Source organism: Alexandromys fortis, unplaced genomic scaffold (assembly GCF_014885135.2).
Source record: "Alexandromys fortis isolate MF-2015 unplaced genomic scaffold, M_Fortis_MF-2015_v1.1 scaffold_151, whole genome shotgun sequence".
Taxonomy (NCBI): Eukaryota; Metazoa; Chordata; class Mammalia; order Rodentia; family Cricetidae; genus Alexandromys; species Alexandromys fortis.
The window spans coordinates 1,337,500-1,365,471 of NW_026068043.1; the positions used below are offsets into that span (position 1 = coordinate 1,337,500).

Sequence of the window (27,972 nt, forward strand, 5' to 3'; positions counted from 1 at the left end):
GATTTCCATGAGGCCCCTTCTGTCAACAGCTCAATTAGATATAACCCATTCCTGGTACTAGAAGTTGGTGGTGAAAGATGTTGGGCTGGGCGTTATCTCCTCCACAATTTGGTGACTCCATTTAGACTTCTTTCATAGGTTTATAGTTGAGAAGCTTCTACAGTAGTGGGTCCGAAATGATCCCTCAAATGATCCTGAGTGTTAGTTGTCCCTCCGTTACCCCCTCCCCGGGAGTTTACAATGCAGTGCTGTCTGAGGAAGAATATACTTAAGGATGAGGTAATGTGGCGGGGAATACCAAACCACATTGCTGTAGCCTTATAACGGGTCATAAGGCAGCCTTTTAACTATCAATTTGTACTTTTACCTTTAGAAACTGTTTTTCCCGGGACCGGGAATAGCTCAGTGGTTAAGAGTGCTTCCTGATCTTGCAGAGGAACTCGTTTGGTTCCTAGAGCTCATGCCAAGGGTCTCACAATCACCTGTAACCCCAGCTTCTGAACCCTGTGGGCACTTACTAACGTGTGTTTCTACACGTATGGTTATACACCCACACACCTCCTCCATGCATGAAGAGCAGAAGTCCTTCACAGTAGATTAAAGAGTCCCATGGTTTTTTATAGTAGAAGTTGACATATAGTTACTAGGTTGCTCTTACTAATCTTGGTTTTAATATGAGCTCTTTGAGCTCAGGGCCCAATTATCTGCCAAGAGGGAGGAAGTACCCGGTCACCAACGTAGGCTTCACCCCAAATGCACAGAGAAAGGCTCTAGGGCTCAGAGAAATCCTTTCGCTGGCTCGGGCCACCTCACCACACACTCATGCTTCCAGGAGTGACGGAGTTAAACGCCGCTGTCATTTTTATACGTCATCACAAGCTTTGCGAACTTCTCAGTGCTTCCTCTCCCATGCCCTGCGTGAATGATGGAGCATATGGTGAAACGAATTGATCCTACCTGACTCTCCTGACAAGAAGCAAGGTGCAGCAGCTCCGTCTCCTGTAGCCCTGCGTGCCCTTCCTTGTGCTAGAGATGGATGGAGTTCATTCTGGGTAGATGCGAGCCTGTGGAGCGGTAGTTAAATAATGGGCGGAGGTTGCAAAGATGCGTGCTCCCCGAGTTCATAATCTGAGCAGTCAGAGAAATACTGCGGTTCTCATGGTAACAGAGACTCGCGGTTTAGTCTCTAATTGGAACGTATCAGACTAACATGTACAGACAGATATCCTAAGGAACTTCTTCCTGTCCTTTAATTGGAGCATTTTTTTTAATGAAGCAATGATATGATGCGATTTGGAGGCACAAGGCCAGATTGACTAATTTGTTCTAAAGATGTCAATGGGATGCATACTTGCAAATACCTTTAGCAACAGGCGGTGGGTACGTTAGGTGCAGCAGAGCTTTGGTAGAAGCCTTTGATCCTTGTGCGAGCTTGTGACATTAAATCTGCTGCTTACTCCTGAATTCCCAGGCATTTCAACTCCCTTGATCCTCTTATACAAGGATTCAGGAAGTTCTACTGCAGTTAACATCTGAGATAGTGTTTGCCTTCTAATGAATTTATTGAAAGAATAAGATATATCATTCTTACTCTGGGAATAGGTGCTACGAATCGGCTAATTAAAGAGTCTCATCCAGGTGTGATCTCCTAGGCCTATAATCCTAGCATGTGGTGAAGCTGAGGCAGAAGGATTGCTAGTTTGAGGGGGAGATTTCACATTCAAATGTCAACCTCATTAGCATTAGAAAACAATGCTTTAAATTACATATGTGTGTGTGTGCATGTATGTGTGAGTGTATACACATATGTGCAGGACTGCATGTACGTGTTTGTGGAGGCCAGAAGTCAACTCCAGAGATCATTCCGTACTCACCATCTACACGGTTTATGAGAAAGGGTATCTCACTAACCTGGAGTGTACCAGTTAGGCTAGGCTGGCTGGCTAGTGAGCCCCGAGAACCCACGTGTCTCCATCTCCCCATCACTGGGCTAACAAGCGCATGATGCCCTCCCTGTTTGGAATTTTTAGCCTGGCTTCTGGGGATCAAAGAGAAGTCCTCATGCTTAGTAGGCATTTTTATCAATTGAGTCATCATCCGATATCAATTTATTGAGTTTCGCAATTAACTCTTTATTGACTACAAAACACGCATTATCCCCATTTCACAGGCGATGAAACAAAGGCTTAGAGAAATTCTGTAACTTGATAAGAACCCAAGTTATCAGGGGGAGTAAGAGTCCCTGAGGAAGGTGGGACATGGAAAGGGACAATGAAATGCATGAGACGGGATAGTGACTGGGTGAGAGGGGAGAGAGAAGGCAGTTATGTATTAACTGGAGGAAGGAAAGAAATAGGCTGGGGGTAATAGGCGGGAGAAGATGGCTGTAGGGGAGAGAAAAATTAAGGACAAAGAATCGTGTGTGTGTGTGTGTGTGTGTGTGTGTGTGGTGTGCGTGTCAAGACAAAACCCATTCACTTCAATGGTCACCTGCCTTTGTTAAGGTTCTATGCTGTGAAGAGACACCATGACCACAGCAACTCTTACAAAGGAAAACATTTAATTGAGGGGGCTCACTTACAGTTTCAGAGGTTCAGTCCATTATCATCACGGTGGGGGAGCATGGCTGCAGGCAGGCAGATGTGATCCTGGAGAAGTAGCTGAGGGTCCTACATCTTGCAGGCAACAGGAAGTCAACTGAAACACTGGGCGATATCCTAAACGCAGGAAACCTCAAAGCCCATCCCTACATCGACACACTTCCTCCAACAAGGCCATACCCACTCTGACAAAGCCATACCTCCTAATAGTGGCACCCCTTATGAGATTATAGGGGTCAATTACATTCAAATTACTACATAACCTAAAACTAGTTTTAAAATGACAGTTAAGGGTCTGAGGAAATGGGCCATTGGTTAAGAGTGCTTACTGCTACTGCAGGGGACCTGAGTTTGGTTTTCAGCACCCATGTCAGGCAGTTCACAGTAACCCATAACTTCTGCTCCAGGAGATCTGATACCCTCTCCTGATCTCTGCTGGTACCTGCGCCCATGCATACACAGACACACAGGTGGCAACACAAATCCATGTATTCCAAAAGGAAATTACAGAGAAACAGAATCCCAAAGTGAGGTGCTGTTTTTAGATCCTACACTCTTCACTTTACACCCTGCACATGCATGTTTATAGCAGTTTAATTTTTAATTAGCCAAACATGGAAGCATCTATAACATATTCCAGGAGGTGCACAGGTAAATAAATAGAAATCCATTCCCCCCCCCCTCGTTGGTGGAGGCTGCTACTTAGTTCCCAGCTGCTTAGCCCCAAAATAATCACACAGAAACTGTGTTATTTAAATCACTGCTTGGCTCATTAGCTCTAGCTTCATATTGGCTAACTCTTACATCTTAATTTAATCCATTGCCATTAATCTGTGCATCACCACATGGTCATGGCCTACTAGCAAAGTTTCAGCATGTCTGTCTCCCATGGGGCTACATGGCTTCTCCCTGACTTCACCTCCTCTCTCCCAGCATTCAGTTTAGTTTTCCATGCCTAGCTTAGTTCTGTCCTATCAGCAGGCCAAGGCAATTTCTAATACAGGCTTTCTTTGTAGCTTTGAAGCCTATCCTGGAACTAGCTCTTTGCCTCTGCCTCTGCCTCCTGAGTGCTGGGTTTAAAGGCATGTGCCACTACTGCCTGGCCAGAATTAATTTCTATAGTGAAATATTATTCAGTACTAAAAGAAATGAACTATCAAGTGATCAGCGGGAGCCTGAGAATGAAATTTCTTTAGACTGCAATCATTTGTTGTGGAATTACAAGCTGAACCTGACTACTGATCCCAAATTTGAATCTGTGGCCAGAGAGGTTTGCAAGTCAACTATATCAGAGATTAAAGAATGTGCTGAAGAACCAGTTGGTAAAGGTTACATGGTTTCCTGCTCTGTGGATCACCAAGGCAACATAACTGAATATCAATGTCACCAGTACATTACCAAAATGACAGCTATCATTTTCAATGATTACCGTTTGATTTGTGGCTTTATGGATGACTACAAAAATGATACCAACATTTTGAAATGTGGCAGTATCCGTCTTGGTGAAAAGGATGCACATTCACAAGGTGAGGTGGTATCGTGTTTGGAAAAAGGCCTGGTGAAAGAAGCAGAAGAAAAAGAGCCGAAGATTCAAGTCTCTGAACTCTGCAAGAAAGCCATCCTCCAGGTGGCTGAGCTGTCCTTGGATGACTTTCGTTTAGACCGTCATTTGTATTTTGCTTGCTGAGATGATCAGGAGCGCTTTTGTGAAAACACCCAAGCTGGTGAAGGAAGAGTATATAAATGTCTTTTTAACCATAAATTTGAAGAATCCATGAGTGAAAAGTATAGAGAAGCACTAACTACACGCCAAAAGCTCATTGCCCAGGATTATAAAGTCAGTTATTCACTGGCCAAATCCTGTAAGAGTGACTTGAAGAAATACCAGTGCAATGTGGAAAACCTTCCTCGGTCCCGGGAAGCCAGGCTCTCCTACCTTCTGATGTGCCTGGAGTCAGCTGTGCACAGAGGGCAACAGGTGAGCAGTGAGTGCCAAGGGGAGATGTTGGATTATCGACGCATGCTGATGGAAGATTTCTCTCTGAGTCCTGAGATTATCCTGAGCTGCCGAGGGGAGATTGAACATCACTGTTCTGGACTCCATCGTAAAGGGCGAACCCTTCATTGTCTGATGAAAGTAGTGCGGGGTGAAAAAGGGAACCTTGGAATGAACTGCCAGCAGGCGCTTCAGATACTGATTCAGGAGACTGACCCTGGTGCAGATTACCGCATTGATCGAGCTTTGAATGAAGCCTGTGAATCTGTAATACAGACAGCTTGCAAACACATACGATCTGGAGACCCAATGATTCTTTCATGTCTGATGGAACATTTATACACAGAGAAAATGGTGGAAGACTGTGAACACCGTCTCTTAGAGCTGCGGTATTTTATCTCTCGGGATTGGAAGTTGGACCCTGTTTTATACCGGAAATGCCAGGGAGATGCTTCTCGCCTTTGCCATACCCATGGTTGAAATGAGACCAGTGAACTTATGCCTCCTGGAGCTGTGTTTTCCTGCTTATACAGACATGCCTACCACACAGAAGAACAAGGAAGGAGGCTTTCACTAGAATGCCGAGCTGAAGTACAAAGGATCCTACACCAGCATGCCATGGATGTTAAGCTGGATCCTGCCCTCCAGGATAAGTGCCTGATAGACCTTGGGAAATGGTGCAGTGAGAAAACAGAGACCGGGCAGGAGCTTGAGTGCCTCCAGGACCATCTTGATGACTTAGCTGTGGAATGCAGAGACATAGTGGGCAACCTCACCCAGTTAGAGTCTGAGGATATCCAAATAGAAGCCTTGCTGATGAGAGCCTGTGAGCCTATAATTCAGAACTTTTGTCATGATGTGGCAGACAACCAGATAGATTCTGGGGACCTGATGGAGTGTCTGATACAGAACAAACACCAGAAGGACATGAATGAGAAGTGTGCCATTGGAGTCACTCACTTCCAGCTGGTGCAGATGAAGGATTTTTGATTTTCTTACAAGTTCAAAATGGCCTGCAAGGAGGATGCGTTAAAACTTTGTCCCAACATAAAAAAGAAGGTTGATGTAGTGATCTGCCTGAGCACCACTGTGCGTGATGGAGGAAGGTCATTGGTTAAATAAACTGCCTTGGCCCTGATAGGTAAGAACATAGGTGGGTGGAGTAAACTGAACAAAATGCTGGGAGGAAGAGGAAGTGAGGTCAGAAATCATGCAGCTCCTCTCAGAGCCACACGTGATGAAGCTCCTCCGACCCAGGATGGACGTAGGCTAGAATCTTCCCGGTAAGCACACCTAGCGGTGCTACACAGATGATTAGAAATCAGCTAAATTAATATGTGAGAATTAGCCTAGAAGCGGCTAGATAGAAATGGGCCAAGCAGTGTTTAAAAGAATACAGTGTCAGTGTAATTATTTCGGGGCATAAGCTAGCCAGGTGGCCGGGGTGCTGGGGACGTAGCCCTGCCGCTCATATTACAACAAATGGCGTCCAGACGTGTGGACAACTGTATCTACTGAAAGCCTGAGACAGCTTGGGAAGTAATTCTAGAACAAAATGACAGCATTGTACATGATTTTTTGGTAGCAGCACTCTCTCGGGTCTACTCTGCTTGCTAGAGGCAAGCAAGCACTCTCATCTAAGAGAGGCTTCCTGACTCAGCTTTAGCTGCAAAACCCTGCAGCTTATTAAGAGGTCCTGCCACGAAACACTTAAACGGTGTTGACGAAAAGCTGAACGCATGCTTTTCGGTTTTCAGCTGTAGCAAGAAAAAAAGTTGTGCTGTTTTAAAATGCTGGCTTTCTGGGCCATCCTGCCAGGGCAAACTCTTGACTTTTTGAGGCAGGAGGGCTGGCTACAGAGAGAGGACTTGAGTGTTGTCTGTTGTAGCTCGCTGACTGGCAGGGACCTTGAAATGCCATAGAGTTGTGGCAGTAAACATGGCTACAGCCAGTACCTCAGCCATGAGGCTAGAAAACTAAGGAATGAGCTGGATCCAGCCGTCAAAGCCGTGGCTTTAATCCTACCCATATTGCTCAGTAATTTAAAGGCTTGTATGGTCAGAAAAAGAGAGATATACAGTAAAGAGAGATTCAAAGACAAAGAAAATTTCTAAATGGTTTACAGTGTATTAAAAATATATGCAAGCTAAAAGTTAAAAATTCTTAAAAGTATAAAAAAAGGAAGAAAGAGGGTAGTTGGGTGTGGTAGTACACACCTTTAATCCCAACACTTGGGAGGCAGAGGGAGATTGACCTCTGTGACTTCAAGGTGTGGTAGCACACACCTTTAATCCCAGTGCCTGGGAGGCAGAGACAGGTGGATCTCTGAGAGTTCAAGGACAGCCTGGTCTACAGAGTTATTCCAGGACAAAGATACAGAGAATATAAAATAAAAGTAAAAATAAATGAAATAGAGGTTAAAATAAAGGGCACAAAGATGGAAAATACACAGAGAATTTTGATACTGTATGCTATTATGCTCTCTTTGAATTGTTTGAATGCTGAGGAAGGAGCAACAGCTGCTAAAAGATATTTGTTTATAAATGCTGCTGAACTAATTCAGCATAGATATTTTGAAAATGCTTTGAAATTTGGATCTAAGGATATGATGCTTTGGAAAGGAGTTTCTTATTTTGTTTTCACAGAGGGTGAGAGTCTGTGGATTTTTTCTATTCCTATATGGTATGATAGACCATGCCCTCCTGAAAGGTTGCTATGAACTCCTTCAGAAAATTGCTTCGCTCAACTGCCAACTGAGATGAAACTAGCACACAGGTTATACCATGAAAGACCTAATTAACGACGCCCCCATTCAGCAGGAAGCAGTTTGGAGAGAAATAACTGTGCCCATATTCTCAAATATTGCTTATAAATGTTCTTTTACATTTAAAGGGGGATATGATATAGGTATGAGTAATTTGCATTAGTATAGATTTTGCTTTATTGATAGAAATTTAAGGTCAATTTTGTTATATGTATTTCTGATCTTGATTAAGGTATTATGATTGTGTAGTTCACTTAAAAATGTAATGTATATAGGTTGTTAATAGATAATCATAATAGTCAAGTTTGTAGTCATGTTAGTTAAGATTTTCTGGATGTGCATAGATATATTTTAGATAGGCATTTTTCATATTTTTCAAAGATTATAGAATATGGCATTTTAAATGTTTTAATAACTTAGGACTTTTCATGACAATGAGACACTCTGCTCCTGGCAGCACCAATCTACTTCAAGAAAAAGATGGGCATCAAAGAGGATCCTTATGGAGTTAGATAGCCATTTGGGCAAGAAACTGCTCTTGCCTGGACTATTGCATAAACTGGACACAGAGAACCCGCAGAGAGAGGACTGCTGAACTTGCCTAAAGGTGAGATGATCTTTCGGGATTCCTGATTCATGAAAGAGTCTGCAAGACATTCTGCAGGACACAACTGATAATGACTGAACTGATTTTGAAATTTCCTGCTTTGTGGAAATGTCTGCTGGAAACTATGGGCCTGTAGGCCGAAGATGGATGACCCAATGGTACAGAGGAACTTTGGGTGACTGTCCAGACAGCAAGATGTCTTTGTCATTTCTAGAGTTTGAAAGTTGCTTATTTCTTGTTTGCTTAGGTAATATTGTATCTTTCTTGAGTCTTTGATGGAATTAAGAATAGTTAGTTATAGTTATAGTTTTCCTTAGTTATGATAAAGATTATTGTAATTTTTACTTGAGAACTGTTTTGTTATATGTAATTTTGCTATGTAAAGTTAAAGCCTTCCTTTTTGTCTAAACAGAAAAAGGGGAAATGATGGAGGAAGGTCATTGGTTAAATAAACTGCCTTGGCCCTGATAGGTAAGAACATAGGTGGGTGAAGTAAACAGAATAAAATACTGGGAGGAAGAGGAAGTGAGGTCAGAAATCATGCAGCTCCTCTCAGAGACACACGCGATGAAGCTCCTCCGACCCAGGATGGACGTAGGCTAGAATCTTCCCGGTAAGCACACCTAGCAGTGCTACACAGATGATTAGAAATGGGCTAAATTAATATGTGAGAATTAGCCTAGAAGAGGCTAGATAGAAATGGGCCAAGCAGTGTTTAAATGAATACAGTTTGTGTGTTGTTATTTCGGGACATAAGCTAGTAGGCGGCTGAGGTGCTGGGGACACAGCCCCGCCGCTCCTATTACAACATGTGCACAACAACACTCTGCAGGAAGTCAAGGATCACCAGGTATCACTGAAGTGCCGCAAGCAACTCCGTGTGGAGGAGCTGGAGATGACGGAGGACATTTGTTTGGAACCAGATCTGTATGAAGCCTGCAAGAGTGACATCAAGAGCTACTGTTCTACAGTACAGTATGGAAATGCTCAGATTATTGAATGTCTGAAGGAAAACAAGAAGTAGCTGAGTACCTGTTGCCACCAGAAAGTATTTAAGCTTCAGGAGACAGAGATGATGGACCCAGAACTAGACTATACACTCATGCGAGTCTGCAAGCAGATGATTAAGCGGTTCTGTCCAGAAGCAGATTCCAAAACCATGTTACAGTGCTTGAAGCAAAATAAAAACAGTGAATTGGTGGATCCCAAATGCAAACAGATGATAACCAAGCGCCAGATCACCCAGAACACAGATTACCGCTTAAACCCCATGCTAAGAAAAGCCTGCAAAGCTGACATTCCTAAATTCTGTCATGGTATCCTGACCAAGGCAAAGGATGATTTGGAGCTGGAAGGTCAAGTCATCTCATGCTTCAAGCTGAGATATGCTGACCAGCGCCTGTCTTCAGACTGTGAGGACCAGATCCGCATCATCATCCAGGAGTCCACTCTAGATTACCGTCTGGACCCTCAGCTCCAGCTGCACTGCTCAGATGAGATTGCCAACCTGTGTGCTGAAGAAGCAGCAGCCCAGGAGCAAACAGGCAAGTGTAGAGGTCTGATCTCTGTTAAAAATGGGACATGTGCTAATGTCTTTCTGGATGTCATCCAACCAGAGAACATTACACCTGTCCGGTGTCCTTTTCACAGAGGTGGGAGATAGACACCAACCCACATGCACTCAGACTTGCTCTTCTTGAGGTTGATGTATGCTTACCTCAAGTGCAGTGCGCAAGCCTCGCATCCTGTGCTCACTCACATCTCTTTTAAGGTAGATAGCCAAGCTTGGGGAGACTGTCCTGCTTCAATGGCCATGAAGGCCTGTATGATCAAAGTCGCATTGCGACGCTGTGAAACCCTCATGCAACAGACGCACCACAGGCACACCAGGGAGGCAAACACCATTAGGCCTGCCAGGGCTCTTACTCCCACCCACTCCTTCAGATGATCCATGGAGTGATCCAGGAAGATGGTTCTTCTGCCATGCTGGTATCCATGCGTGTGGAATCTGCAGTCACCACCGCCACCCGCAACTTTTCCAGTTGTTGTTCGAATTCACCAGACCAATTACCTAAAAGGCAGCTAGACAATTCTTTAAATTTTTCATATCACACACACAGCCCCAGATACTTCCATTCACAGCCAAGCTGAGCCAATTGCCACAGCCGTGGCTGTGCTTGCGGCAGCAGCAAGGGCAGTCAGAACTGGTAGCAGAGGGGCCAGCACAGAGGAGAGGAAGGGGAGGCAATCTTGCTTTCCCCTCCCTGGCTTTCCTCTGCCTGCTCCTGTCATTAGGAGTGGCTTTGCCAAAACCACAGAAGCAGTAAGAAACCACTGTTCCTTCAGCAGTCCCCTAAATAACATACCCCAGCTGCCATACTCCCGTGGCTCATTTATTCCTGTCAGCTGAGTGCATGGAAGACACCTTCTTCCTCGTGCACCTCTTTAGCTTCCCTAGCAACCCAGCTGATCCTGCTTCTGCTCTGAAGGGGCCCCGCTTAAACTATGTTTTAGGGAATTTGGGCGTTGTCAATCTGTCTGGCTACTTCCTGCTGAGCGGGGACGTTACATTCTTACTGCCATTTTCCAGTCACGCTTGGACTGAAGTTTCAGCAACGGCAGGGGAGAGGCAGAGGCTCCTCCCCACCGAGCTGTAAGGTGGTGGTGTGGCTGAGCGGCAGGCCCAGACCCCGGTCTGGCTGGTTGCCCCGGGCTAGGACAGAGGTCCAGGTCAACAGATCTTGTCGTGTGCTGTGCTCCTATGGTCCCGGGTGTTTGCAGCTTCGCAGACCCTCAGCGCTGCTTGGCCTTGGTTTGCCGTCTCTGGCAATCTTAATGTGTCATCCTGGGATAAACTTGGTAGAGATCTGAATTTTGCCACTGAACAAGGTACGCTAAGGAAGGGAGTGATATTCTTTTGGTTTGAGTTACTGAGGCCTCCAGAGTTTGCAGTGGAGTGTGAGCAGCTGCGGCTCCAAGGCCTCTGTCCTGGTTCCTGCCTTGCTCTCAAGTTTCCTGGTCTACTGTAATAGCAATAGTTTCTTTTACATATACTGTTGTCATGAATTGAGTTACTATACTATGCCTTCTCCATGGTTGTTACTGCAAACCTCTAAAACCATAAGACAAAATAAATCTTTTTTCCCTTCAGTTGTTTTTGTCAGGTGCTAATGTAAAAATAATTATTCCCATAATACACAAACCACGGATGTCCATTGAGTGGTTTCCATTATAAATAATCGCAGCAGAAATTCTTTTATGTATTCTTAAAAAAGATTTATTTTTATTGTTTATGGATGTTTGTGCCTTCATGTGAGTGCAGTGCCACAGGAAGCCAGAAGAGGGCACCAGATTTCCTGGAGCCAGAGGGAGGCATCTCTCCAATCCCCTTCTCTTTGTTCCTGCGTCTATATTTCTCCTATGTATTTCAGAAATGCTGCTACTCACTTATGGAAATACTTACAATTACCTTTAGTAGCCTAACAGTAAGCTATTTTCTGTTTTACAGCAATTTGAGTGCACCTTTGTGAGTATTTATTTTTTCAACTGGGAAACTTGTCTTTTGAAGTTGTGGTGGAGATGCATTTTCTTCTGTTTGTTTATTTTAAGTTTGGCTTGTTTGTTTGAGATAGTGTCAGTAGCCCAGCTACCTGCCAGTATCCTTGAAATGCTACACAGCATTGGAAACAGAATGTCGACTGAACAGTGAACTCCGTGATGCCGCTTCTATGAGATCACCATCCTTGCTGGGGTGAGATATTGATGTGACACAGTTGTTTGGGGTTCCCCCCAACCCCTATAAATAATCCCTCATCCATACTGGGTAAGTCATCCCAATAAATTCATTAGTTTATCAAGGTGGACTTTGGTAGGATGGTTACTTCGGTTTGCTGTGAGTCCTGCATGTGAGCTGAGGCGATATTTTCACATCTTCAGGGAAAAACAACAAATTTGTTCCCAAATGCCGGATGCAACAGAACTTCCTCTCATGGCAGGAGGGCTTCCAGTGCCTTCACTTGTTGTCCTTATATTATTGACTTCCTCTTTCAGGACTTTGGAAGAAATTGGAGCTAGTCATCTTTGAATCAAGACCCTTATGTGAACTCATGTCCATTAGAGACCCAACTCTAAACACTCATCAGCTTGAACAGCACAGATAACACTTTTCCATACTAAGTACCCCCTCTAGTAAACAAGCCTTCATGGTTGCTTATGGTTTATCTTCTGCCAGCCTAAAGTATATGGCATCCATATTGGTACTGGATATTTTTTATAAAGTCATATTTTCTCCATGCCTAGAATGTAATAGATACTTGATACTTAGCTCTTCAATTTTGGAATGAATGAATGAATGCAGGCAAAGGTGTATTAGAGAAAGAACAATCATTATTTTTTTTTTATCTGAGGAGTCCAGGGCCAGCGTAGCCTTCTTGTTCCCAAGCACTTTCAATATCTAGAGGGCTGAACATAATTAAATGGAAACCATCTATTCAACTGTTCTCCATGACAACTGCCCTTGATTGATGAGCCCCGAAAAATAGCCTGGAAAGATTTCAATCTATCTGAGAGGATCACTACCAACCAGGGATTTTTTTTTTCTGAGCTGATTTTTCTTAAGATCTGCAGATAATGTTGTCACTAAGTTTGACGGAATGACAATTTCCAATTCATCCCTCTGGTACCACTCACTTTTATCTGGCAGCTTGCATGCTGACTAAATGGCATTTTAGTATGAATGCAATGGCATTGTATCCTGGATATCTCTTCTCATCTGGTTTAAGGACATCTTTTTAAAGGAACAAAGCAAAATGAGAAACTGTTGGGTCCTCACATGATAATGTTTGTGATGGAAAACTGCAGGGTGATGCAGTGCTATGAAAAATCTCATAATGCATCTGAAGGATGTGAATGTTATTATACACTTGTTGAATATGATGCTCAGGACCACATTTCGCCAGCTTGATTTCTCCATAATCCCTGCTTTACTGCGGACAGAAACACTTGGATTTCTGGCTCTAGCTGTGAATGCAGGCTTCTCCCACCTTCTACTCGATCTTCCATCCCAATTCCCTTGGCACTTAAGTTAGTGATGGCCAGAGTGGCTCTTCTCCCTCAACTTTATGGCTCAAACTTGAACATTCCTCTTCAGAGCTATCTGAAAAATGTAGACATGGTGAGTCTGTTAGGCATGGATCTCCAGAATAACAGAGATCTATATGTCTGTCTGTCTGACTATCTTCTATCCTTTTATTGCTCTGTATATGGACATCTATCATCTTTTTTATTAATTAATCTATCTCTTTATGTCACACATATGAATTGTATGTATGTAATATATGATGTATACATTGATTATCTATATCTATCTATCTATCTATCTATCTACTATCTATCTATCTATCTATCTATCTATCTATCTATCCATCTGCACAGATAATGGCCTTCATAATTATGGTATCTAAATTTCCTGATCTGTTGCTATCTTCACACTGGATTCTGTGGTAAAATTGTTTAAAATTCAGTAATGTAAAGCAGAGGAATAGGTGTTTCTGGTATGGAGATGAGGGATGATAAGGGGACCTGCTTAGTGAAGCAAAATAAATGACATGCATTATCTTTGCTTCTCTCTCTCTCTGTCTCTCTCTGTCTCTCTCTGTCTCTCTCTCTTTATCTTTCAGTAGGTTAAACGATTCCCTCCCATATTAAAGAGGGATATCTGTGCCACCATTTCATAGGCTAATCTCATCCTTACATGCCCACCCAGAGATGACGTTTTATTAACTATCTGGACACCCCATGGACCACACCAATCAACCTCTAAAATTAACACTGGCCATGGGTTTGCTAAGTGTGTCTCCTGGCCAGGGAGATGATGCCCATGTGCTTGTAATCGAGTTTCCTGGGTTTTTATACTTTCTCTCCTGTAGCTTTTGGATTCTCTGGTTGCTGATTTACCCAGGGTGCCCATGGTGTGCGTGACATAGGTGGATAATTGTCCCCTGCTACCCCTCGCCAAGATGGATCAACTTCTCCATCCTACCCAGAAGGTGAGTCCCACCCCTAACTCTGGTGACTATGCAGCATGTTCTTTCTCTAAGTTCTAACCTGACCCTGCACCATGACATATCTGCCCTTATATTCACACCCCTCTTCCCTTTCCAGCTCCGAGAGCAGCCACAGGAAGGCTGTCTTTCACCTACCTTTCTCACCTACCTTTCTCTTGGAGAGTTTGGGTTTCCCCAACTTATCAGCATCTCTTATAAACCAGAAATCCAGTAGCTGTTTTAAAGATGCAAGGGTAATCTCTCTTCAGCCATTAGCATTACTGAAGGAGGTTAGATCCAAGCTCTCAGGTGGATACTGCAGCTGGATACAAAAAAAATGCTTTGCTTCCCAACCATACTTGCTCTGGGACAGAGGCCTAGGAGGGCTTAGGGCTGGAGCTGGGAATAAGGTATTCCTCTTCTTGGTAGGTGAGATTAAGGTGTCACTTTGGAGGTGACCTAGATGCTGTAGAAATCAGATAAGGTACAATCAGGGCGTCTGCGTTGTACAAGGTCTTTAGGACTTACTATAAATGGGGTTTCTGATGAGATTACTAGGAAATTTCAAGTTCATGGCTGGAAAGAAAGCAAGGCCTTAAGCAAACACTGTTGACTGTGTTGGAAGTTTTGCTTCTCAGCTAGTGAGAGGATTCACCTTGAGTCCAACACCAGGAACTCCTGTCCCTCTCATTTCCCGTCTATCCTCCCTTTATTTCTACCCACTTCACCAAGATAAGTACAACACACACACATACACACACATGTATATGAACACATACGTGTAGATGTGCTCACCTATGCAAGCACATATAGAGGTCAGAGGTCAATGTCAGTGATGTTTATCACCCGCAACTTTTTTTGAGGCAGAATCGCTCACTGAATCTGAAGCTCATCTTTTGGCTAGAGAGACCCCAAGATCTATGTGTCTCTAGCCAACCCCAGCACTAGGATTATGGAGACATGGCACCACACCACATACAGATTTTTTTAAAATTTTTTTATTTATTATGTATACAATATTCTGTCTGTGTGTATGTCTGCAGGCCAGAAAAGGGCACCAGACCCCATTACAGATGGTTGTGAGCCACCATGTGGTTGCTGGGAATTGAACTCAGAACCTTTGGAAGAGCAGGCAATGCTCTTAACCACTGAGCCATCTCTCCAGTCCCCATATACAGATTTTATGTGGGCTCTGGAGATCTGTATGTGAACTTGGGTCCTCATGTTTGTATTGCAAGCACTTTACCCACTGAGCCATCTCTGCAGGCGGAGGAAAGCACATCTCCATGTTGGATTAAGACTACTACCATGCTAGATCAGAGGAACTTAGACACAGAGTGAGATGTGTGACCCAGGATCCCTTAAAAGAGGGAAGAAGCAAGACTACATAGAAGGCTTTTAAATTCCAGACCTGGTGCTCTTTGCTTGGTGTCCTGAAATCCCCATCAATTCAGCCATCTGTCTGAGGGGCTGGCTTGCAAGGATGCTCCAGACTGCTAAACACATCATTAGCAATGATGTACATTTCTATTTTTACTGTGGTGGGCTGCTAAGACAACAGCTTTGACTTCCTGATAATATGTCGCCTAGGTTAATGTGGAAACAAATTCCCATCACCCAAACAGCCATCCACTGCTGGGAAGAGGAGATGACCCAGGTGAGGTACTACTATGTGCTAAACTTATCAGATATCAGGTGCTGTCTGTGCGTGGAAGCCATGGCCTGTTGTGTTACATGGCTTGCAGGGGATGTACTATGTGCCATATCCCTTCTTTCTTTAGATCCTATGAGGTATATTTTTGGTGTGTGTGTGTGTGTTTGCACACGTGTGCGTGCGTGCACATGCATGCATGTGCATGCACATATAGGTGTACATGTGTCATGGTGCACATGTGGAGGTCAGAGGACATACGCGGATATCAGTCCTTTTCTTCCACCTTGTTTAGGACAGGGTCTTTCGCTCTCTGCCAGGCAACCTGGCCCACAAGCTTCCAGGCAATCAGTGTCTCTCCTTCCCATCTCCTTAGAGGAGCACTGGATGACAAACATGCACAGCACCTTGTCTGACTCTGTGTGAGGTTCTCACGCTTGCATGGCAGGTACCTTACCCAGTGGGCCGTCTCCCTAGCCTCGGTGAGGCGTACTTTAATGCTTCCATTCTAAAGCTGACAAAATACAGACCCCATTCAGTGCCTCGCTCAACACTGCATATGAAGTAACCCAATAACCCACGGGGCAAATCAGGCCTTATCTACCTGGGTCCAAGAGTCTTTTTCTTGTATGCAGAATCGTGCATTCTTTCTTCTCATAGATTTCTTAGTACTGCCCGAGAGACATCACCAAAGAGGTTAAGAAAGGGGAGCCCGGAAGATTGGCTTGCAGAGTTCCTTGTTGTCTCACTGTTTTAGGGAGCCTTAGGATGGCTGATCTATTCTAACTAAACTCACAAGGGTCTGATGAAGAAGACTGAATGACACTCTATTTCTTTGCAAAGGGGTTTCCAGAAACCTCATGATCACCCTCTAGGTCATCTGCTTCTCTAGAGACCAAGAGGCTGAATGGCTGAATATGAGGCTTCTTGCTAAATATAGAATCAGAACCAGAATAACAGGGGTCTGGGGCTTGAGGATTCTTACAATCGGAAGAGGACTCTGCATGACTTGCAGTTTCCTGAGAGTACCCCAGTATCTCTTTCACTTCCCCTTCTACTTCATCACTCCTTCCCTTTTCTTTCTTTGTCCCCCTCTTCTTTCTTACATTTTTTTTTTCAGATAGGGTCTCATTATGTAACCCAGGCTCAGCCTATGATCCTCCTGCCAGGAGGATCCAAAATGCTAAGATCACAGGTGGGCACTGCCATCCTTTTTGTCTCACATAAAACATTTCCACAACTAAACATCATCATCACACTTTTCTATTTATCTGTCTATCTATCTATCTATCTATCTATCTATCTATCTATCTATCTATCTATCTATCATCTATCTATCTATCATCTATCTATCTATCTTCTATCTATTATCTATCTATCTATCTATCTATCTATCTATCTATCTATCATCTATCTATCTATCTATCTATCTATCTATCTACCTACCTATCTACCATCTACAAATCTATATATTTACCCATCATCTACCTATCTACATATCCATCATCTATCTACCTACCTATTAACCTATCATCTACATATCTATAAACTTTCTATCTTCATCATCACCACCATCTATCACATTTTGTCTCTGAAAGACTTCAGTCTAGAGTTGTAGGTATTACTTGACCCCTACACCATCTTGTTCAGAGGCAAATATGTGTTATTTTTAATGCTAAGGATGGAACCCATAACCTCATGCATGCTAGGGAAGTTCTCTATCACTGAGACACATTTCCATCCTCATAAAATGTGTTTTAAATCACAGATGATTCAGACAGCACTGTGGTCATATGTGCTGGCCGTGGGGTACATGCATATACTCCCAGAACTAGGGAGCTGAGGCAGGAGGATCTTAAGGTTCAGGGAAGCTTGAGCTATGTGACGAGAAAAGAATAAAAAGAAAAATGTAAAAAATGAACGAAGAATAGCTACTTTGAACACACATCTAGGATGAAATGCTAACTTAAATAACAAATGAAGGATCAGTGAGGTGGTTCAGCAGGTGAAGATGCTTGCCACCGAGTCCAACGACTGAAGTTTGAATCTTGAGACCAACACAATGGAGGGGGAGTACCGACTCTCACAAGCTGTCCTCTGACCTCTACACATGTGTCAAGTCATGTGTAGACAACAAACTAACCTGCACAGTCAGCCACAAAGAGCTGCCATGACACTCTTCTTTCTTAGCAGCTATGTGCATCTTGCAATTATGGATCCAAGTAGACTTCATTTAGGACACGGGATTATTTAAAGCACCTCTTGGAAGTGACCAGAGTCATTGTCCAGGCATCAAATCTGTTAGCAGAAATCTGAAGAGGCAGAGTCCTGTTTCAATCACAACCTTTGCCAGAGGTCTGCTGCATGGCCTTGGATTCCAACCCCCTTCATACTATCCAACAAGGGCTTTTCCTGTCTTTAAGATTCTATGACTTTATTATAACTGATCAAGTAAGCCCCAGCAGGCCCTCCGACAGACAACCTCAAATATGCTCTTTAGAGAATCCACTAAGGGGAAAATGTGTGCCTATAAGTGAGAGTTTATTACTTAACACTCTGGGAAGCAGACCAGAATCTCTTCCCCAAAGTGAGATTTACTTTAAGCTTAAGTTATTTTTAAAAGGTAGGAAAAAAAAAAACCCGTGATATCATCCTCTATTAATTTGCAGATATGAAAAAGATTCCCACCAGTTTGGAGTCTTAGATAAATACACAAGTATAATCACAGCCTCTGCAGTAAGGTATCGGGAGTGAGACCGTTGCTGAAGGCGGACGTGGTATGTTCCGAGGAAACAGTACGTTGGATCTTTGGATGCTGTTTGCGAGCTGCTAGAGTTGGCAATTATGGTTCTTTTCTATTTTTGGTCTCAGAATACTTTAGAATTCATTCCATTGTGGCCCAACTGTCAGGAAGAGTAACCCAGCACGGAACTGGGAGAGTTTCCACGTTAGAGATTTTGCAGCTGCTTATACGTGGAGCCTGCTCATGGTTACCAAGCCTCCTCTCTGTTGTGTTAACTCTATGCGTGGTGGTCTCCACAGACACGTTCATAAGCATCGTCTCAGCCCATTAGGTAATATCAGGTGACACAAATAGTCAGATAATTTCAGGACAGTATAATGTGTCTGTAAGGGAGATTATTCACTACTGGGGAAACAGACCAAGTGAATTATATAGTTTATCTACTGAACTGAATACTACCTGTCCATTAAGTACTATTTTGTTGAGGTTTACTTAACAGGGTTCATTTTTTATTCTCTAGTGAGTGTTGAGTAAAAAGAAGTAGGACATAAAATTCTACAAGGTATAAATTTGCCGAGTAGTTGACATTTCTTTCGAATCAAAACAATTCTTCCTAGAAGGATGGAGGAGGTTCAGAAGACGCAGGAAGTAAACAGAAGTTACAAAGTTCTGAAAGTCAATAATCCACAGGTCTCAGAAAGTATTGGAAATTTCCGAGATTCACAAGGCCCCTTCCTGAAGTTTTTTAATTAATTAATTAATTAATTAATTAAAGATTTCTGCCTCCTCCCTGCCACCGCCTCCCATTTCTTTCCCCCTCCTCCAATCAAGTCTCCCTCCCTCGTCAGTCCGAAGAGCAATCAGGGTTCCCTGCCCTGTGGGAAGTCCAAGGACCACCCACCTCCATCCAGGTCTAGTAAGGTGAGCATCCAAACTGCCTAGGCTCCCACAAAGCCAGTACATGCGGTAGGATCAAAACCCATTGCCATTGTCCTTGAGTTCTCAGTAGTCCTCATTGTCCGCTATGTTTAGCGAGTCTGGTTTATCCCCTGCTTTTTTAGACCCAGGCCAGCTGGCCTTGGTGAGTTCCCGATAGAACATCCCCATTGTCTCAGTGTGTGGGTGCGCCCCTTGCGGTCCTGAGTTCCTTGCTCATGCTCTCTCTCCATCTGCTCCTGATTTGGACCTTGGGATTTCAGTCCGGTGCTCCAATGTGGGTCTCTGTCTCTGTCTCCTTTCATCGCCTGATGAAGGTTAATATTCAGGAGGATGCCTATATGTTTTTCTTTGGGTTCTCCTTCTTATTTACTTCTCTAGGATCGTGAATTATAGGCTCAATGTCCTTTATTTATGGCTAGAAACCAAATATGAGTGAGTACATCCCATGTTCCTCTTTTTGGGTCTGGCTTACCTCACTCAGAATAGTGTTATCTATTTCCATCCATTTGTATGCAAAATTCAAGAAGTCCTTGTTTTTTACTGCTGAGTAGTACTCTAATATGTATATATTCCATACTTTCTTCATTCATTCTTCCATTGAAGGGCATCTAGGTTGTTTCCAGGTTCTGGCTCTTTGCTTTAATTGTAGTGGGTTCTATTTTCATTCTTCTACAGATTGACATCCAGTTTTGCCCCCTTCCTAAAGTTATATATGCTAACAATGGTTGGGGAGAGGAGACTCTCCGACCTGCCAAGCTGTCTGCAAGTCATGAAGGGGTCTCCAGCGATGCAGTTTCGGTGAAACCTTATCCCCTCATAGAAAGAAAAAAAGTTCTGGGTTACAGAACCCTCCCCTGAGCATCTAGCCATCCCTCCCAACCAGCTGAATTCAATTTGCCCTAAAATTGCACATGGCTCCAGGAACTTGGAAGGGCCGGAGTGTATAGGTATGGAAGAACAGGACCGGGGAAGGGGTTCCATCTACACAACCGTGGGAGAGTCATCATCCATGGGTGTGGACCTTCCTGTGTGGCTGCTTAGGGTTACCCACGCGCACACCTATAGCCCTTCACCCATTGCTCTGGAAGGAAGGCTCACAACTCATTGGTACGCCACAGTTAATTTGATGGAATTGTAGCTTGGCTTGTTTCAGGGACTATGGTGGGAGGGTTTGTTTATGTCTCCTACAAGGGAGGAATTTTAGCAACAGGTTTCAATAAACTCATCGATTTGCCAAGTTGGTCTTCGGTGGAATTATTGTTTTGGTCTGTTTTTGTTTCCCAGTCTGGGTCAAGTAGATGTGTGTATATGATGACTCCCTAGGGAAAGCACACATCAAAACCTAACTTATACTCTCTCCATAGTATTTATCATATTTGAACATATATGCATATGACATGTGTTCATAATTTATATGTTTATGCAAATGTATATATAATACCACATAAAAGAGAACAATCAACAGCGAGTATTTCTTCTTTCACTATAAGATACTGCATCTAAATACAACATCAAAATCTTTATGTACCATGGATATAATAGTACAGTAAGACAATCATGAATATTGTCATCTTGGTTGGTTTGAGAGACACCTAGGAGATTTGATTATTTATTCAAAATTCTAATTGACCCTTGGTAGGTGGTAAAACTGGGCAAAGGGAAGCCTGTTAAAGGAAGAAGGTCACTAAGTGTGATGGTTAATCTTGGTTAGCAACCTGATTCCATCCAAAATCAACTAAAACCTAAGCTGTTGGGCATTATCTCTGAGGTATTTTCTCAATCAAATTACTTGAAGAAAGGAAGACTCCTTTTAAAAAAAATACAAAGAAGACATTTGGCAGAAATTCAAGTTCCTCTGAAGTCAACTCTTAATATCAAAGCATGTTCTCAAAGGCTGTCTGCAATTGCATTCTGCTCAGTAGCTGCTCAGTTTTAAATTAACCAATGGTGCCTCTGACCACTTAGCAAAGTAGTCCTCAACCTTCCTAATACTGCGACCCTTTAATAACAATTTCTCATGCTGTGGTGACCCCAGCCATAAAATCATTTTGCTGTTACTTCATAGCTGGAACCTTGATGCTGTTTTGAATCGTAATGTAAATATCAGACATGCAGGGTATCTCATACGCAACCCAAAATGGCTCACGACCCACAGGCTGAGAACCACTGCCCTAGATGCAGCTCTTACATCTATCTCGTTCATTAAACTTACGTTTCAAGGGACATGAAGTCTTGAAAACAAGGGTCCTGCTTTAAGTTATATGCAGCAAAACCCCCAGCCCTCCAAGTTGGGTGGGATATTCCTATGCTCGTTCTCCTTTTCATGTTTTGAACAACTCATTCGCTGTTCTCCGCAGCAGCTGCTCCGGCTTACTTCCCCACTGACAGGGCACCGGGGTTCTCATTTCTCCACATCCTCAGTCATACTTGTTAATTGATTCATTCATTAATCAACTCCCTAATTATCTGAGATAATAGTGGCAGGCACTTCTGAGGAGCATCGCAGCATCGGGAAGCGGGAGGAGGGGGTTTGAAGGACAGTTAGCTGTTTGTGCCAAGCAGGGTCAAGCCAGAGTGTTCCAGATTCCCTGTGACCATTTAAATGCCCACAAGCGGTGCTTAAGAATTTCCCAAGTCCTCACATCGTTGCCAATAGTTGGGATCGCCTCACTTCAAATGTTTTGACAGGATGACATCTCTCTGATTATTGTTTAGAATCTCTCTGTGGCTTCGTGGGATGCTCATGCTGTGCTATTTTCCTGCAAAATATCTGCTTCTAATTTTTGCCATTTTCTGGCAAGCTTCTTTTCCTCTCTGAATTGTTAAAAGTTCTGTATTTGCTCTGAATATTAACTCCTTTTTTTTAAAAAATGCACTTCTTTTTTATAGCTTTCTTTTATATTATATCAGAACTTATTTATTTTATTTTATTTTTTGTGAGACAGGGTGTCATTCAAGGCTGGCTTTGAACTTTGCATGTAATTGAGAATTGACCTTCAAATCTCCCTCCTCTTGCTTCCACTCAAGTGCTGGGATTACAGATGTTTACTGTCACGCCCAGTCTGCACAGTGGTGGGGATGAAACCCAGGCTGTTATGCATTCAAGGCTGCTAACTGAGCCCCAGCCCCAGACGACAACCTCAAAGGCAGCAGTGCCAGCATTAGAAACTATTAACTGTGTGGTGTGTCTGTCCTTTGGGTCCTGGAAAAGTTATTTCCCACTCTGAAACAATCCAGATGGTCTCCTAAAACTTTTAAAGGTTTTCCCTTTTCACAGAAATCTTTCATCGTACACATCACAATGAAAATGCAGGGACACAGTTTAACCCATTAGGGGTGGAGGAACTTCCTAAAAGAAGCCTTATTGGAGAAAGTAGGTAACTAAGGGTGTATCCTTGGGGGTTTCATGTTGTCCTGGCCCTTGAGTTGCTGATGTAGGTATGTGTGTGTTTATGTGTAATGTGACGTCAGCATTCACTGTTTGCTATGTGGATAAACCACTGCCATAGTCAGTCAGGAAAGTAGACATTCCCTCACTGCTTGGCAACTGTAGCCTTTTTTCCTTTTCAACATTGAGACACTGCAGCTCGCAAGCTCGACTTGCCTCTCTCTGCTAGTGCCACACGGTCTTAATTATAGCTTCATAGTAAACAGTGGGTTGGGTATGAGTTTAAATTTTCTAGGACACATATGATGAATGAGTTCTGACGTGGGTCCTCAGTACATATTTTTTCATTAGCGATTCTCAGGAGATCTTTCTTTTTTCCCTCACTCAACTCAAATGGGGGAATTGTCTTAGTCACTTAGTCTATTGCTGTGAAGTCATCGTGATCAAGGCAACTTATGGAAGAAAGCATTTAATTGGGGGCTTGCTTACGGTTTCAGAGGCTTAGTCCATTATCACTGTGGTGGGGAGCATGGAGGCAGACAGGCAAGCATGGCACTGAAGAAGTATCTGAGAGCTACACCATGTTCTACAGACAGACAGACAGAAAGACACACACACGCGCGCACACACACACACACACAGAGAGAGAGAGAGAGAGAGAGAGAGAGAGAGAGAGAGAGAGAGAGACTCAGAGACATAGACACAGAAGACATTGGACCTGATGTGGGCTTTGGAACATCAGAGACATACTTCTTTCAATCAAGCCACACCTCCTAATCCTTACTAAACAGTCTACCAAATGGCGTCTAAGCATTCAAACATAGAGTCTATGGGGGCACTCTCATCCAAGCTACTACAAAGAGGGAGAGAAACCTAACAATCTGTCAACCTTCTTTCTTCCTTCCATCCTTCCCATCCTCCCTCCCTTACTTCCTGGAAGTACTGAATAGAACCTGGGCCTCACACGTTAGACAAGCACACCACTACCAACTACCCCCCAACTCTCTACACGGTGATTCTCATCCATCCTTCCATCATGCTGGACATCTTGACTCTGTTTAACTCCTTCATGAACACATTATGTTACTACACTTGGTGGGCTAACATTTGCTTTTTAAAAAGCCAGTTTCAAAACGAGATTAATTTTGACTCATTTGCACTCCACCCAATAAACAACACGTTTTAAGCATATTATTTAGCATTTTAAAGCAATCCATACCAGGAACGGAGTGCATATGTACGGATGTGTGGGTGGTGGGTGGGTGGGTAATATGAAGGCTGACCCTAGAGCTTATCTTTTGACCATACGTGTGCTAAATAATTCTGGTTGTGAATTTGGTCACTGCACTACAGTCTAACAGTAACCATATTTGTATTTCACATTCAAGGGCAGAAAACATTTCAGTAGATACGAATCCATTTTCTTACATTCTAGTAACTGTGGTGACTATCATCATGGTCAATAGAATCCATCAAACGCTTGGTGTGTGTTGGGTCTTGTGATGAGAGAGGCCGGGATGGTGTGACTAGATGCCCATGAGTTGCAACTCCTTCTTCTGGGTGTTTGGAAGCATAGACAGTCTCCGTCAGGAACCCAGGAGTTATTAGAAGCAAACCAGAGCTCTGAATTCTAAACTAAAGTCCATCTGGATATAAGGCCATTGGCCTCAGTGCCAGGTGCCACGGTGGGTGGTGGAAATGGGAGAGTCCAGTCTTAAAACTACTAGAGACAAAGATCCTCACTTCATAATAAGAGCTCTAGGGACTCAGAGTAGCAAAGGCAGGCAGGTTATTTCCCAGCTTTAGAACAGCAAGAGGGTTGTTGATTGAGTACAGAGAGAACAGTCTTAACGACCCCCAAACACATGACCCTTCCTCCCCATCTCCATTTAGTTTTAAAGGTTTTATTATTCATCTTCTCTCTGCATGAGATGCCTGCAGAGGCCGGAAGATGCTGTCAGATCCCCGAGAGCTGGAGTTTCATGTGGTATTGAATCATCCAGTGTGTTGTGCTGGAAACCCATCTTGTGGCCTCTGGAAAGGCGGTGTCCCTTCACTGAGCCTTCTCTCCAGAAGCCTTAATTTTTATTCTACATCTACTAGTTTTTTTTGAAGGGGCACACTCATGCCATTGCACACATGTGGAGGTCACAGGACAGCTTGGGGAGGGGGTCTCTTTCTTGATTTCTGCCACGTGTGTTCCTGGGATTGAATTCAGATTGTCAGGCTTGGCGACAGGTGCTCTTACTGTGCAGTTATCTCACTAGCCAGGAAATTGGTAGTTTTTAAAATGATTTTTATTTAACGTGTGTATGTGTGCTTTTGCATGTGCATGCACCTATGTACACGGATATGCTGGAGGAGGCCGGAAGAGAGATCAGATACCTCAAAGCTGGAGTTACAGGCAGTTCCGAGCCATCTGTCCTGAGTGCTGGGTTAAGAGAACTTAGTGCTCTTAACTGCTGAGCCATCTCTGCAGTCCCAAGTTTAACCTTTTCCGTAGCAGTGTTTCTCACACTTAAATGTCCAGTTGTGCTTTTGTGACAGGATCTCAAGTAACTCAAGCTGGCCTTGAAATTATTATGAAGTTGAAGATGGCCTGTAACTTCTGAACCCATAGCCATTACCTCTTAGGTTTCTGAGGTTATTGGGGTGCACCACCACATTGAATTGTTTTTATTAATTTAATATTTACACTTATCTATTTTATTATGTATTTATTTATTAGCGTGTCCCTGTGTGGAAGCATGCATTCCACAGCATGTGTGTGGAGGTCAGAGGAAAACTTACTGGTGTAGGTTCTGTTCTGTCCTCCACAACTCAGACTGTCAGGCTAGGTAGCAAATATGCTCACCCCATGAACCATCTTGTCGACCCTAACACCACGTTATACGCAGTGATGTTGGATATGGAACCATAGCTTTCTGAATGCTAGGCAAGCATTCTATCAACTGGGTTATATCTTCAGGCTGCTTGTTTGCTTTTGGGGGACAAGGTCTTGCTGTGGAGTCCAGCATGTCTCAGACTCATGACGCTTTTTGGATGCTGGTTTTATTAGTGTGTACTGCTTCTGGATCCATCAATGTCCAGTGTAATAAAGAGACAGAAACAAATTCAAAATAGAAAATGGTACCTAAGAGACTTAAACACCCAGGTTGGAGAGATGGCTTAGTGGTTAAGAACACTTGCTGTTCTCCTGGAGGACACGAGTTCAGTTCCAAGCATCCACATCAGGTGTCTTATAACCGTCTACGACTTCAGTGCATCGGAGGACCCTCCTTTGACTTCTGTGTGTACACACATGCATGCACACTTACTCATACAGACACATAAATAAACATAAAATAAATCAGAACACGGAACGAATATATATCTTTTTAAAGATGTTTGAACTTTTGCTGACAGCAAAATAGATGGCTGTGCAGTTGGGAGCAAATTTAGACACAATAAAGGTATTTATGATAATAGGGGAGAAAGCCATTAAGAATTTTTTAAGATGAGGCTGGCAAAATGAACTTTCCCTGTTTTCATTTTAGAATCACTGAGCACTTGTGATTCTATAATAAAAATAGCAATGAGAAGAACATTGGACACAGGGCATTACTCTTCTCCCTCTGCGGGGTGGAAGAGGATGATTCCTTATCCCTTGGAAGAGGAGAGACCCACTGTGGGCTTAACTAAGGAGAACAGAGCTCAGAGAAACACTCAAGTTTGTGGAACCCACCTAACACTGAGTTCCCTGTGCTGGGCAGTGCTTAATACGCTCTGATGTGTGGGGCTGCATGACTTTGAACAAGAGAACGGGACATTGAAAAAGAGACCAAGGCAGATATGCAAAAGAGACTGATGCTGGAGAAGACTGCGAGGGGCCTGTCCCTTTAAGATGGTGGTCACTCTACTACTCCAGATCTCACAGGCCAGGCCTCTGCAGCTCTCTCCTGGGAAGAGACTGGCTGTTCTGTGCTGTGGTTTCTACAGCCTTGAATTTACTCGCACCCACTTGGGTACTCCATACTCTTTGCCACATAGGTTATCCCCGACTAAATCATATAATGGCAGGCTTCCTTCTGGCCTCTTAAAACTTAAGAAAGTCGGACGCTTTCCTTGGTCAAGAGATTTCTCTGGAGACCCCTCTATACTCACCTCCATCCCTCTTGCCACAACTCAAGACATTTTCCTTGGTCAAGGGATTTCTCTGAAGGCCCCTCCGTCTCCCCACAACTCTGCTTTTCTGGAAGCTATTCCTTTCAGTGAAGGTCTGCTCCGGGATTTGAAGAGAAGCCTCTATTTCCCTTTAAGGGTTCTGGTATGCTGATTTTTAAGTATACTGTATTGTCCTTTTCCAATGCTCTGTCTCTTCAAGGCCCAATCATAGTCTTGATACTTCCTCTCATCCCTAAAGGTTAATCACATGTCAGCTCCTTTCCTGAACCAACCACTGCCACTTTAGTTTTACACTGAATAGAAACCCTACCCTATCCTGGCTCCACAGAAGAGACAAAACATAGTCAAGAAAGCTATGAGGCATTCCCGTGTGGGAGGGAGCAGGGGCTATGAAATAGCCTATAAAAGATCACGATGCTGCAGTCTGAGGCTTTTGAGAACGTTTCTGGTTTCAGGACCCACCCTTCCTCTCTCCCTCCCTCCCTCCCTTCCTCCCTTCCTACCTCCCTCCTTCCCTCCCTCCTTCTCTCCCTCCCTCTGGGACCATCCTGGGATTGACTCTAAGGTCATGCCTGTAAAGCCAGTCCTCTGCCTGTGAGCTACAGCCCCGCCATTCATTTCTCTTTCCTAATAAGCTTCATCTAAGGCATTGGTTATTTAGCCTGTGGGTCGTGACCCCTTTGGGTGTGGGCCAACTCTTTCACAAGAGGGGGCACATATCTGATAGCTTGCATATCCGATATTAACATTAAGACTTATAACAGTAGTAAAATCACAGTTATTAACTAGTAATGAGATAGTGTTATGGTTGGGGTCACCACAACTTGAGGCACATTGTATTAAAGGGTCGCGGCATTAGGAAGGTTCAGACCTGCTCTAAGGCCTAGAGAGATGTCTCAGCAGTTGAAAGAGTTTACTGCTCTTCCAGAGGACTGAAGTTCAGTTCCCAGCACCTGTTCTGGGGGTTCACAACCATCTGTAAATAATGCCAGTTTCAGGGGATCCAATGTCCTCTTCTGACCTCTTGGAACTCCATACACATGTGCACACATACACACACACCTAAAAATTTATAT

At 43.5% G+C, this 27,972-nt stretch overlaps 1 protein-coding gene across 1 annotated transcript in view; it reads left to right on the forward strand.

The window, feature by feature from the left end:
- The first annotated feature begins 3,684 nt into the window (after positions 1-3,684).
- LOC126516022 (Golgi apparatus protein 1-like) overlaps positions 3,685-27,972 on the forward strand; it is a 90,129-nt gene continuing 65,841 nt past the window's right edge. The window contains 3 exon segments of the mRNA XM_050166151.1: positions 3,685-5,690; positions 8,784-9,511; positions 10,749-10,856. Of these exon segments, the coding sequence (XP_050022108.1) occupies positions 3,685-5,690; positions 8,784-9,511; positions 10,749-10,856 (2,842 nt within the window).